The sequence below is a fragment of the Arachis hypogaea genome, chromosome 3 (genome assembly GCF_003086295.3).
Source record: "Arachis hypogaea cultivar Tifrunner chromosome 3, arahy.Tifrunner.gnm2.J5K5, whole genome shotgun sequence".
NCBI classification, from domain to species: domain Eukaryota; kingdom Viridiplantae; phylum Streptophyta; class Magnoliopsida; order Fabales; family Fabaceae; genus Arachis; species Arachis hypogaea.
The window spans coordinates 1,308,844-1,322,605 of record NC_092038.1 but is presented as its reverse complement, the minus strand read 5'-3'; the positions used below and the strand labels follow the sequence as shown (position 1 = coordinate 1,322,605).

Here is a 13,762-nt window from a genome sequence, read left to right as displayed (position 1 = left end):
CAATTTACTTTTCCATTTATGTATTTGGTCTCAGCTGAAGCTCTTGATCATTGCTTGGATCACTGCAATTTCATTGGCAGAAAACCCTACACCAAGGTTTGCAAGAACATCATACTCCAACCACCCAGTGTCACCACCACCATTTTTCACACCTTGATTATCATTGGTGTTCGATGATGATGGTGGTGGTGGCACTATACTTTTGCCGCCAGTTGCAGCGGCTATGGAAGGTTCGGCGTGGCGCAAGAGCCACTCAATTGTGTCACCATGAGTCTTGTGCCCTAGCTCGCGCGTGAGCTGGAACACGCGCGCAGCACATAACGGTGGCAACAGAATGCGACTTTCTCTTCCATTAACCTTTCTGTGACGATCTTTATTATTAATATTATTATTATTATTGATGCTAACCTTATGAGGGGGTGGGGTATTATTAGAAGAAAACTTCATGAATTTTGGTTTTGTTATTACTACTTTTTGTTTCTTATGTTTTGTGTCTGTGTCCTTGGATCATTCAATATATAAAAGGGATCTTATATAGTAGTCTTATTCTCCCTTGAAGCAACGGTTCATTAATAAATAAAAAGAACTATTTATTGTTCAAAATATTCAAAGTCAATCTGAGGTTGATCGAATACTCTTATAAATGGTAGACTCATTGATTACTGTTACATATCATGCAATGCAAGTAATTAAATGAGTATGACCAATTGAGCATATTAGGGCCATTAAAAGTAAATATATAAAGTAAACATCCAATACGGTTTTTGTCTATTTTTACGAAAGGCAAAACGATTTCTGGCTAATAAAAAAGACACTTCGATTATTCTAATAAAAAATCCGTTAAATAATAATAAAAATTAGTTTTGTGAGGATTTTATTTATATTTTGTGAGGATTCTAAACCTCTACAAAATTCTTTTCAATAGTATAACTAATTACTACCATTACTATCATTATTTTTTTCATTCTCATTATTATTAGGCCTACCTCTATTATTTTTATTGCTTTATCATCGTTATTATCTCCTCTACCATCATTATCATCACCAATGCCAATATTATAAACATTAAAGTTCTCTTCTTTCATTTTTTATTTGATGTAATTTTTTTCTTTAAAAGGTATCTGTACTACAATTTTTTTTATGACATCATTTTTATTAATGGTTTTTCTTCACTTCACCACTATTGATAAATGAATTTTCCAAAAATAAACTTATCAATAGTCTGTGGAGGTTTAAAACCCCATAAAATACAAATAAAACTCCCCACAAAATTAATTTTTATTTTTATTTAATGGATTTTTTAATAGAGAAATTGTATTGTCCCAAAATAAAAAGGTTGAGGATCGAAATGTCATTTTTTTTATAGGAATGCTTTGTCCTTCGTGAAAATAGACAATACTTACGAATTTACTTATCTTATGCCTTAAACACACATGTTAAGTTTATAAATTAAAATTTTTTTATTAAAAATATAAAAATATTTATTTTTTGATATGTTCATTAAATAAAAATATTTAAAATTTCTCATTAATAATAAATTTATCATGTAACTTAAAGACATATATTAGTTAAATCTATATTTTATTAATCAAAATCATCTAATAGTTTATTGACATAATAAAAATTAATTTAAAAAATAAATAGACATATAAAAAAAACAGAAAAAAAGACTTGATTCGATTTAATTATAAAAATAACTTATTTAACCATATTTTTCTAAAATAAAATAATATACTTTATTGGTCACCAACTTAGCTATTTATATAAAATATATATTATAATATATATATAATGACTAATCTAATAACTACTTTTTAGTATTCAATAGTGTCTTTGTTTTAATTTTTTCTTCTATTTCTAGTTTTTAGTATTTTATGATTAAGCACTAAAGAAAACAATAAGTTATAATGAAGAATAAAAATTGAAACATGACCCTAATATACTTATTACTATTTATTTAGACCAAAATATCTCTTACTCCCTTATTAAACAAAAAATTACTAGTGTTTTCAAGTAAATTTGTTATTCTAATTCATATAGGAACTTTTTGTATAATAAATAATTAAATTAACAAAATAATAGATGAAAAATAGTTAAGAATTTGAATTATTATTGTAGAATTTTTTTTAAAAAATATGGATTGATTCTTAACCAAAAAAGTTAATTTATACCTATCTTTCTACATAACTAATTATTACTACTTTGACTTTTTATTGTTATAGTCTCTCTCATCTTTTATTTTGAGATTTCATAGAGCGCATTTATTTAGATTTTTTTTAATTACTATTTAAAATGACCCATTCAAACACACCCTTAAATCTTTCACTAGTTTAGTAGAAATATAAATATGTTTAGAGAAAGTGTAGATACAAAAGCAAATAATATATTTATATTGTACAATAAAATTTGAATCTGTCTAACTACAACTAAAAATAATAAAATAAAAATAAGATAATTTATTTTTTATTAGAAACTACATAATCAAGTTAACTCTTTTTTCTTTTCCTGTTAAATAAATTTGACATATATTTGATATTCACAAAAAAATATTATATTAGTATAAATAAATTTAATTATTCGTTTAGTACAAGATTAATTACTATTATATATAGTAATTTAATAATTAATTTTTAGATATGATAATCATATTTTTTAAAATTTAATTTTAATATACTGTCGGTGTAAAATAATTTTACACGTATATTTAATTACGTAATACCATATCATCAAAAATAACTATTATTTTTATTAACTGCGCGAATGATCATCTGAACAAATAGATATAATTATATAATTATATAAAATATTTTACATGCTTAGTCCATTAAAATTAAACTAATTTTTATTGGCATAATATGATGGACCCAAAAGTAAAAGGGTTGTTAATCCGAAATCCGACCCGGATGAGAAATAGGGCCTTGGAGAAATCTGGAGAGAGAGGAATGTTCTGGAAACTGAGATTTGGTATCCATAAAGGAGCAGGCCCAAACCCTAACTTTTGTGTTCACTTTCCAGTTTCAGACACTCTTCTTATCCATTCCTCACCCAACACACACACACTCTCTAAGTCGTTAGCATCAATGGCCTCCGCAAACGCTCTCTCCTCCGCCTCCCTCCTTCGCTCTTCTAACCGCCAGGTACCATACCATCTAACTAACTAACTAACTAACTATTACAACAACTCTTAACTACCTCCTCACACTTTCCAATGTGAATATTTCTTTTTCAGAGTTTAAGCAGCAACAGGAGGCTGAACCACCAAAACAATGGCAGAGTCAATTACCGTCGCTTCTCCGTCAGAGCCTCCGCCAAGGAGATTGCCTTCGACCAGAGCTCGCGCGCCGCCATTCAAGCCGGTATCGATAAGCTCGCCGACGCCGTTGGTCTCACCCTCGGTCCCAGGGGTACGTACAATCCTGCTTAATTTTATTTCATTTCTCGTTCGTTTTTGCATTTTAGATTCGAATCGTGTAATTTCGAGCACCTCTTAGAGGGACTGTTTTGATTTTATAAGAATTTACAATGATGCTGAGGTTTGGGAACTGTATTTGCCTATTTGGTTATTTTTGAAGGGAGGAATGTTGTGTTGGATGAGTTTGGAAACCCTAGAGTTGTTAACGATGGTGTCACTATTGCTCGAGCTATTGAGCTCCCTGATGCCATGGAGAACGCCGGAGCTGCTCTCATTAGGGAGGTATGCGAGGGATGGTTTCAATTTTTTCAATTGTAAAAATCTGATAATGGTTTGGTTATTTTGGTGTTAATGATGATGATGATTATTGATGTGTGGCGAAATTGTTTGGACAAGGTTGCTAGCAAGACTAATGACTCAGCTGGCGATGGGACAACGACTGCTTCGGTTCTTGCTAGGGAGATAATTAAGCTTGGACTGCTCAGTGTGACCTCTGGTGCTAACCCTGTGTCTCTCAAGAGAGGAATTGATAAAACTGTTCAGGGTTTGATTGAGGAGCTTGAGAAGAAGTCCAGGGCTGTCAAAGGAGGAGATGACATCAAAGGTGTTATATGCTATACCATTTCTCTAGGAATGTTTGTTATACCTTGAGGTTTGGTAGACTAATGATGGTTTATTGGTCTGGTAATGGAACAGCCGTTGCTTCTATCTCCGCGGGAAATGATGAGTTGATCGGGCAAATGATTGCTGAGGCAATTGACAAGGTTGGACCAGATGGCGTGCTATCCATTGAATCTTCATCCTCATTTGAGACTACTGTTGAAGTTGAAGAAGGAATGGAGGTATAACTTTTCTGCTGTGGCTAACGGGTCGCTTCTTTTCCACTCTCTAGGGAATCATGATGAGTTTATATTCACTTTGTAATTCTTATTATTTTGCATTATGTGATACAGATTGACAGAGGATATATCTCCCCTCAATTTGTTACAAACCCTGAGAAGTCGATTGTTGAATTCGAGAATGCGAGAGTCTTGATTACAGATCAGAAGATTTCGGCAATTAAGGATATAATTCCACTGTTGGAGAAAACAACTCAATTGAGAGCTCCCTTGCTTATCATCGCTGAGGATGTCACTGGGGAGGCTTTGGCTACCCTTGTTGTGAATAAGCTGCGGGGCATTCTTAACGTTGCTGCCATCAAAGCTCCCGGTTTTGGTGAGCGCAGAAAGGCCCTACTTCAAGACATTGCTATATTGACAGGTAGGTGAAATTCTCTTCTGTACTTGATTGGATACATAGCACATCAACATTTGTAATGGTGTATGGTGTATGGTGTATGGTGTATTTGAGTGCAAGGTGTATTGATTTGTCAAAATAATCAGAGTTCTGTTAAATTGTTAAGTATATATGATCATGAGATGGGAATTATGACAACGATGTGGCTGACAAGTTGATTTTGTGCCTTCAATTACCAGGTGCTGAGTTCCAAGCCTCTGATCTGGGATTACTTGTTGAGAACACCTCAGTTGAGCAGCTTGGTATCGCTCGCAAAGTAACCATCTCCAAGGATTCTACAACTATGATTGCTGATGCTGCATCAAAAGATGAGTTGCAAGCTAGGGTTGCACAACTAAAGAAGGAGCTGTCAGAGACAGATTCAGTTTATGATACAGAGAAATTATCGGAGAGAATTGCCAAGTTGTCTGGTGGAGTTGCAGTCATCAAGGTCGGTGCTGCCACAGAGACTGAACTTGAGGACCGTAAGCTCCGTATTGAGGATGCCAAGAATGCAACCTTTGCTGCCATTGAGGAAGGTATTGTTCCTGGCGGAGGTACTGCATTGGTTCACCTTTCTGATTTTGTACCAGCAATCAAGGACAAGCTTGAAGATGCTGATGAAAGATTAGGAGCTGACATTGTTCAGAAGGTGAGAATGCTGACAAGCTACATACATAAAGCTATAATCTTCTTTGTACTGCATAATGCACATGTTCCATTATTATGATAACACACCAAGTCCAACTATAAAACAGATATAGAAACCTCCTACATAAATTCCTTGTCTATTTCAGGTTACAATACACTTTAACAATAAACAATATAACCTTGAGTTTTCTCCAAGTTACAAGTTGATCTGATAACTCTGGAAAATTTTAATATTGTAGGCATTGGTAGCACCTGCATCATTGATTGCTCAAAATGCTGGTATAGAAGGTGAAGTAGTGGTGGAGAAGATAAAGAACAGTGAATGGGAGGTCGGTTACAATGCCATGACAGACAAATATGAGAATTTGGTGGAGGCTGGAGTCATTGACCCTGCAAAGGTGACAAGGTGTGCTTTGCAGAATGCTGCTTCAGTTGCTGGAATGGTTTTGACCACACAGGCCATTGTTGTTGAGAAGCCTAAGCCCAAGGCACCTGTTGCTGCTCCTCCTCAAGGCCTCACTGTTTGATTTATCTATTACTCTTTCAAGGTATTGTCATTACAATGTTACGGCAAAGAACAGTTTTGTGTAGAAAATGGTAAGAGCCCAAGTTTATGAACGAATGTTGAATTGAAAACAAAAGAATCGTAGTTGTAAGCATTATTGTTAGATTATGTTTGGATTGGCGGATAAGAGGTAGTGTTGATTGAGTTCTAAATATGTTTCACGAGTGAAATAAGAGTTATTTTCCTCCGTTAACGTCCAAGAATTAGTTCTACTTCACCATACATCGTGCTAATTTTTAACATTCATGCATGTATGAAAATTTTTCGAAAATATTGTGAACTTCATGATTGAGGCTATTCACATTGTAAAGTATAGTTCGGTTCAACATTATTGGTAATGTTAAATTGAGACATTCGCTCAGAAGTTTCTGACTCAACCATACTATGAAGTGCCAAAGATCTTGATTTTTAGTTACCCTAAAATAATCTAATACGCGTTAATCCAACCAAAAAAAAAGAAGTCCTATAGCGGTGGAATGATATCGTCATCATCACTATATATGCACGTATTACTACTTTAAATTGGTTTTTGAAATTTTTTAATTAAATTTATTTTTTAAAAAATTTTAAATTGGTCAAATTAATTTGTCATTTTTTTCATAGTCAAAGTTTATTTATATGGCATATTAAATAATATTATAATATATATTTAATAATTTTAATTGATTGTTAATATGATATTTATGAAATGAGATTAAATTAATTTTAAATTGAAGTATTTTAATGTTTTAAAATTCTTTTAATTTAAAATTTTAATTTGATTTAATCGTATAAATTTATTATGTTAGTAAATTTTAACGTTCTCAGTAATAAAAATGACAAAAAAAAACTAATATAACTAAAATTTAACTAATGTAACTAAATTAAAATTTTTAAAAGATAAATTTAATTAAAATAATATCTTTCGAAATTTATAAATATCTTACTATCTTTTCACTTCTTCTCGATGTGGTAGGTTAGTTTTTCCTTCGTCTTACAAAAATCATTAAATATGATCTATTAAGCAAAGAACTACTTTTAAAATAATAATAAACTTAAATAAGTTTTTGTTTTTATAAAATACCTCTTTGTCATTAGTTTTCTCCGAAAGTTAATTGCCGATGTGGACCAACATTAGAAACTATATTTCATAATTATCAACGACTTATTTAAATCATAATAATATTAAAAAACTACTTGGCATTGCTACGGGAGTACCGGGGTTTTAACATGGGAAGGGTAATAAAAACAAATTCCGTTAAAGAGACAATGGACTATTGAGTTAATAAATGAACATTTTAAGGATCGAATTCTTGAACTTTTAGATTTAGAATTTTAATATTATATTATGATACCATTCATTCCAAAAATTTCAAATGATAAAAAAAGATAACAGTAATGATTATATCTCTAATATTCTCTAAACTTCTATTGTACATATTGTACAAATATTCCATTAGATCAATAAGAATTGACAAACAAAAAGAATCGCCATAATATGTTATCCAACTATGCTATATGCTATGTATGTATACATTAAAATTAATTATTAAAATTAGTTACTAATATATAATACATATTAAATATTAAAAATAAATTAAATTATATAATATATATTTATATAAATATATTAATAAGTGATTTTAAGCTCTCTTCCTTTCCGTAAAGCAAAGTCAAATTAGCATGCTGATTCTTTTGGTGGATGAATGCATCACATATATACACATTTTCATTCTAATGACAACAGGGGCGGAGCTAGGTACAAGTAAAGGGGGGCAATGGTCCCCCCTAATTTTAATTTTTTACATGTAAATTATATATAAATTTCAGTTTAGCCCCTTTTAAAATTTTATTTTAGTCTTATTTTATTGTGTAAATATTTTTTGCCCCCTCCAATATTTTTTCTAGCTCCGCCCCTGAATGACAAACATCTTCTAGAGGAGAATCCGAAAATTCAATATCATTATATCAACCTACTATACTTCAAAACTACTTGCCGTGTATAAAAGTTCATTGCGGGAAAAATTCCCTCTTGAGAATGACTCATACGGTAAGAAAAGAGTTGATACCTTTCAAGACAGCTTGTCAACATAAGTCGGATTATAGATTATTCATAGAAATAGAAATAGAAATGATGTTTATACTATTTTGTTTATATATTTTTTTACATTTTTTATGGTATAAACGACTAATTTCTTTATCTTCTCTCATTTTTTATCAATTACTTTTAATATGGTGTAAAAAAAACATTAATGTATCATTCCTCGTTCAAAGATTCTTTAAATAGACATGTTTCTTTCTTTGGAAGTAGTAAACGATATACTCCTCAATAAATGTTGGTCAACCTTTTAGGTAGATCCGACTCACATGGTAAGAAGTTTAAGAAATTTTTGTTTTTTTTTTTAAATGTATATTGTTTAATATTTACTACTTTCATTTTTTAGAAACTTAAATTTTTTGTTTAATCTTTTCAAGTTAAAAATATTATGTGTTTAAATTTATTAAATATTTATAGAAATATATTACGTACTTGCCGGAAAAAAAAAAGCTAAAAATTACAACCTTATAAATCATAGTTGTGAATGAAGGCATTAATGGTGTGCCAAAACAAAATGCATAGTTTCTTTTTTTTTTCTTTTTATTTTTTATTTGTTTATATTAAATATATTTATTTTTTTATAACAAGTTAATAATTATTAAATTCCTGATTTTTTGTCATACAAACTTTAATATTATGTTATGAAATTGCTTATTTTAAACATTTAAACCAATAAAAATATATGCATGAATGATTATATATCTCTAATATTTACTTTGATGCAAATTGGCAATAATGATATTTATCATGTTTCGATTTCTTTTTATTTATTTATATGAAATTTTAAATAAAGAGCAAATTAAAGCATATATTTTAAATAAAGAGCAAATTATAAGAAATCACACTTTACTCTCTAAAATAAAATTCAAACTTTAGAGGATCAAAATCCATGTGTTTTATATCAATTTCAGCACCTTTATTTATCTCTATTCTCATCTTGGACCACAAAATAAAACACCCTTGACCCCTTCACTACACCAAATTATATTACTTTTTACATCAATCACTAGATAGAATAGACATTTAATATGTCCATATTATTAGAGTCAACATCTAAATTGGTCTTAGAAAAATTTTGACCGAAAATTTTAATTTCTAATAAATTTTTATTCTTACAAAAATTTTGAGAATTATTTTCTTTCGAACAAATTAATTTTTTTGTAGCTTTTAAATAAATTTTTAAATAGGGATAAGTAAATCTTTGACAAATCTTATTATAAAATAACTAAGATAAATTAGATTCTTTTTAAAATATGTGGGATCAATTTGTTCGACAAGAATAATTTTATTTTAAAGACCTCTAAAAACTATAAATTTATTGAAGACCAAAGTATTCAATCTAAAATTCTTTAAAATCAATTTTAACATTTATTCTGTCACCAAAAAAAAAATTTTAACATTTATTCTAGTATTTAATTAAATACATATATAGAATTGGTAGCAACAAATATGTTATATATAGTCAAAATGGTTCTAAAAATTTCGTCAATTTAGTTTTTGAAAAGTTAACACATTAAATTAATCTTAAAAAAATATAATAATAAATTAAATTAAATTTTTTATTAATTAAATAATGATGTATCACGAAATAATTATATTTAGTATTATTATTTAATTGATGTAAGTATCAATCTGATACATAATTGTAAATTTTAAAAATTAATTTGAGACCATTGATAAATTGAAACAAACTTGTTCAAAGATTAATTTGACTATCAACACAATGATCATATGTAAAAGTATTATTTTTAAAACAATTTAAATAAAAAAATTAGTGAACCGATCTCAATTTCTGAATTAATAGCTCAGCCACTAGCTACTTACAACCCCACCAATAATAATTTTCCAATCATGTATCAGATTCTTTACACTTTTTTTTCCATTTTTGTCAATATATCCCACCATGAACGCAAAATATGCATCCACCAAATCAAATAAGGGGATGGTTGATAAAGATGTGTAAAACGTCTTTTTGTAAAGACGCTTATGTATTGTATTATTATTAGATGTATTAATAAATTGATTATTTTTAAATTTTTTAATAAATTAAAATAAAACTGATTTTTTTATAATAATAATAATAAATTTAATTTCTTTTTGGAAATTTAATTGTATTTTTAAATTTTTAAGAATTTAAATGTCTGCAAAACAAAAAGTTAAAAATATATTTATTTTTTTATCAAACAATTTGGATCAAATCGGATCTAATAATTATAATGTAGACAATTAAATTTATTATTATTGTGAGTCACAAAAAAAATTATTATTGTTACTATAATAAATCGATTTTATTCTGATTTATTAAAAAATAAATTATTAACCGATTTAATAAAAATATTTAATAATAAAATGACACATATAAATATTTTTTAAAAAATTATATATTTTTAATATTTTTATTAAAGTGATCTCCATCAAATAAAAGCCCCTGATGCAGCGTTGAAGCATGAATATTTAATTATATATATAGCATCGAATTGAATTCCCCCCTTTCATATAAGATATAGCATCGTTGCATTTGCGAATAATAAGCTTCTTTTAACTTTAATTTAATTAAACATTTTTATTTGTTAGTGATTGGGGTTTCACCTTTCTTGCTTCCTAGTTTGCAACTTTTTTTTTTTCATTTTAATTTTGTTTATTGGTTTCATTTCCCATACTTCTTTTAGTTTTCTATTTATTAATTAGAGAAGGATCCACGTTTATGTCCTCCAATTTTAGCTGCTATTATATTTTTGTGATGGAAACATTCTTAAATGTTCAAATTTGGATTTGTCAAATGAAAAAAAGAAAAAAGTTAACATAATTGGGCAAGAATAAATTCCGTATCAACCAATGATGGAGATTAATTATATGAAACACACTTTACAGTTACAAGTGGATGTATATTCTCATGAAAAGAATATATAAAAATTCGAAAATTTACGCGCAGCTATTTTTAATTTTTTATGTAAAATTATTTATTAAAAATTATTAGATGATTTAACATATTTGACTAAATTATTATCGAATGATTCTTAAAATATATTTGAAAAGTATAGAATTAGAATTCTTTTTTTTTTGGAATATAAAAAAAATATATAAATTTAAACTCTTAAGAATTCTAATTCTCATCTTCAAGTCCAAAAATAAATCAAACCAAAATAGACTTGATTTGTAAATCTAACCTAACAAAATTTGAATTTAAAATTAAAATATTTAAATTAATTTTAACGTAATTTAATTTTTTAAATATATCCATTTTTTTTGTTTTCCTTTTCTCTCTTATTGGGAGTAGCATAGTAATATTACATAGAAAAAATATAAAAAAATTAAGTGTGTAACCAATCAAAAATTGAACAACTCAATTAATTATAATTATTAATATACTACAAGAGAATTGGCTCTTAGCTGCGACAAATTACCAGCGTTCTCAGAAAACGCCACAAATCAAGTGAGCTGCTGCGATTCTTGTTGCGTTCCCAGACTCCGCTCCAATTGACTCCGAATTGGTGGCTGTTTTGGACCCCAAGCGCATCTAAAAACCTAGTGGGGGAGGGGTTGTTCCATTAAAATACCCCACCAAAATAATTTGGCGCGTTTAACCTTTTCCCCTTTTGGCGCAAACCCTAGCAGAACAAAGGCGCCAATCGCTGGTCTCCTTCTCCCGCCGTCGTGACTCATCCCTGCGCCAGTCCTAGCCACCACGTCCGTGTCGTCGTTCTTCCCCTTGATTGGTCGCTTACCTCCACTGTGTAGCTCCCGCGCCAAAAAGGTAAAGTGAAAAGGGAGTCTTCTCCTTCTTCTGTGCATATCCGTGCCGTCGTCAATGGACACTCCAACCATCCGTCCCGGTCTCGTCGTCGACATCCCTCCCCCTTACCCTTGCCCTGTTGTGCGTTGCCGATTGAACACTCTCCCCTCTCTCTCTCTCTCGCATGTTCCTCTCCCTTGTCTCCATTTAAATTCAAAATTTAAATAATTAAAAACTAATTAATTAAATCTAATTAAAAACTATAAAAACATTCTCCTTCTCTTTCATATTAACCTGCACACTCCAACAACAATACACACAGATTCTCTCTTTCACCGTCAGGCCCTCTCCACCCCTGCCTTCACTAGGGCTGGAAGTGAGTCAAGCCAACTCATGAGCTAGCTCGAGCTCGACTCGTTAATAGCTCGATAAGCTAAGCTCATGAGCTAGTGAGCCAAGCTTGAGTTTGGAATTGAGCTCATAAATTAAATGAGTCGAGCTTGAGCTTGGATAAGCTCAGCTCATTAGCTCGTGAGTTGATTCGATTATATATATATAAAATTATTAATACACATATCATATATGCATTTAATCTATATTTTTAATATTATATATATACATATGAAATTGTACTATATAATTATATATATTAATCTTAATTATTTAAAATTTCATATTTATTTTTTACATATAATTTTGATGTAGGACATAAATAAAAAATTTATAATTTATTGATAGATAACAATATATAAAATTGATCTTTTTAAATATTTTTTAAAATATATAAGTTATAATTTATTGATATAAAATTATAGATTATGTATTTATGTTTCTATTATTTGAGCCAGCTCGTGAGCTTTCGGTGAGTCGAGTTTGAGCTTAAGAAATATGCTCGATTGTTAATGAGTCGAGCCATGAGCCAAGCTCAATTATTGTGAGCCGAGCTTGAGATTGGTCTAGTTCAGCTCACTTCCAGCCCTAGCCCTCATGCAAGACGACCTCAAGAAGTTCGCCACCGACAAAGCCGTCGAGTATGTCAAGTCCGGCATGGTCCTCAACGACAATTCCTGCCTCGATCTTGTCATCGACGGTGCCGATGAGGTGGATCTGACCTCAACCTTGTAAAAGGCTGCGGCGGCACTCTTCCCTGCTGGAGCCCACCTTTGACAAGTTCATTATGGTGGTCGATGAAACAAAGCTCGTGTTAGGACTCGGAGGAGCGACCTTGCGATGCCGATGGAGGTGGTGCAGTTTTGCGAAAAGTGGTGGAACACGGGATGTTTTTGAACAATTGCAAAAATATATAAAAATAAACATCCATTTAATATAAAAAAACATTCTAATACTTAACAAAAGAAATGTCCAGCTATAGGGTTTAAAAAAACATATAATTCTTAAAAAATAGAAATATCTGCATCTATAATATAAAAAAATTCGAAAAATACATTAAAAAAACATCTATTTAGTATAAAAAAGAAACATCATAATGCTTAGTAGAAGAAACATCTATGTATATCAACTTACTTTTGTTAAGACGAGCTTCGAGATCCAATCCATTAAAAAGTTAACAGAAGTTGACTAGACTCTAGTTGGTTCCCTAGCAGAACTCACATACATATACTTCAATCATTTTTTTTCTATTTATTTTTTTCCAAATTAAAAAATTGGTGTTAGAATTGAATTGCAAATCAATTCTTGCTAGAATTCAATTTAATTCCATCTCATTAAAATTTTTAAACACACTTTTTAATTATTAACTTCATATAAAAATAACTCTACGTGAATTTTTATCATAAAAAATAAAGCTTTTTGCTAGTGACATACATATAAAAAATAAAAATATAAAAAATTATTTTAGTTAAAAAATTTTAATTACCTTTAGTATTTAAGTTTATAATTTAGAATTTAAAAATAAATATTTATTATTTAAAATTTATATTTTAAAATAAACAAAATAATTTTTAAAAAATAAACTAATATTAATTAAAAACAATTAGTTATCTAACATTATTCATAAAAAAGATTTTAATGGTCAAATGTCAAGTTATA

At 29.5% G+C, this 13,762-nt stretch overlaps 1 protein-coding gene across 1 annotated transcript; it reads left to right on the top strand.

The window, feature by feature from the left end:
- Window positions 1-2,887: 2,887 nt before the first annotated feature.
- Window positions 2,888-6,103, top strand: LOC112785707 (ruBisCO large subunit-binding protein subunit alpha). The gene is made up of 8 exons (XM_025829150.3): window positions 2,888-3,137; window positions 3,230-3,404; window positions 3,573-3,694; window positions 3,809-4,016; window positions 4,109-4,254; window positions 4,366-4,672; window positions 4,888-5,339; window positions 5,578-6,103. Exons 1-8 carry the CDS (start codon window positions 2,904-2,906, stop codon window positions 5,863-5,865), a joined length of 1,932 nt encoding a protein of 643 aa, XP_025684935.2. The 5' UTR covers window positions 2,888-2,903; the 3' UTR covers window positions 5,866-6,103.
- The last annotated feature ends 7,659 nt before the right edge of the window (window positions 6,104-13,762 follow it).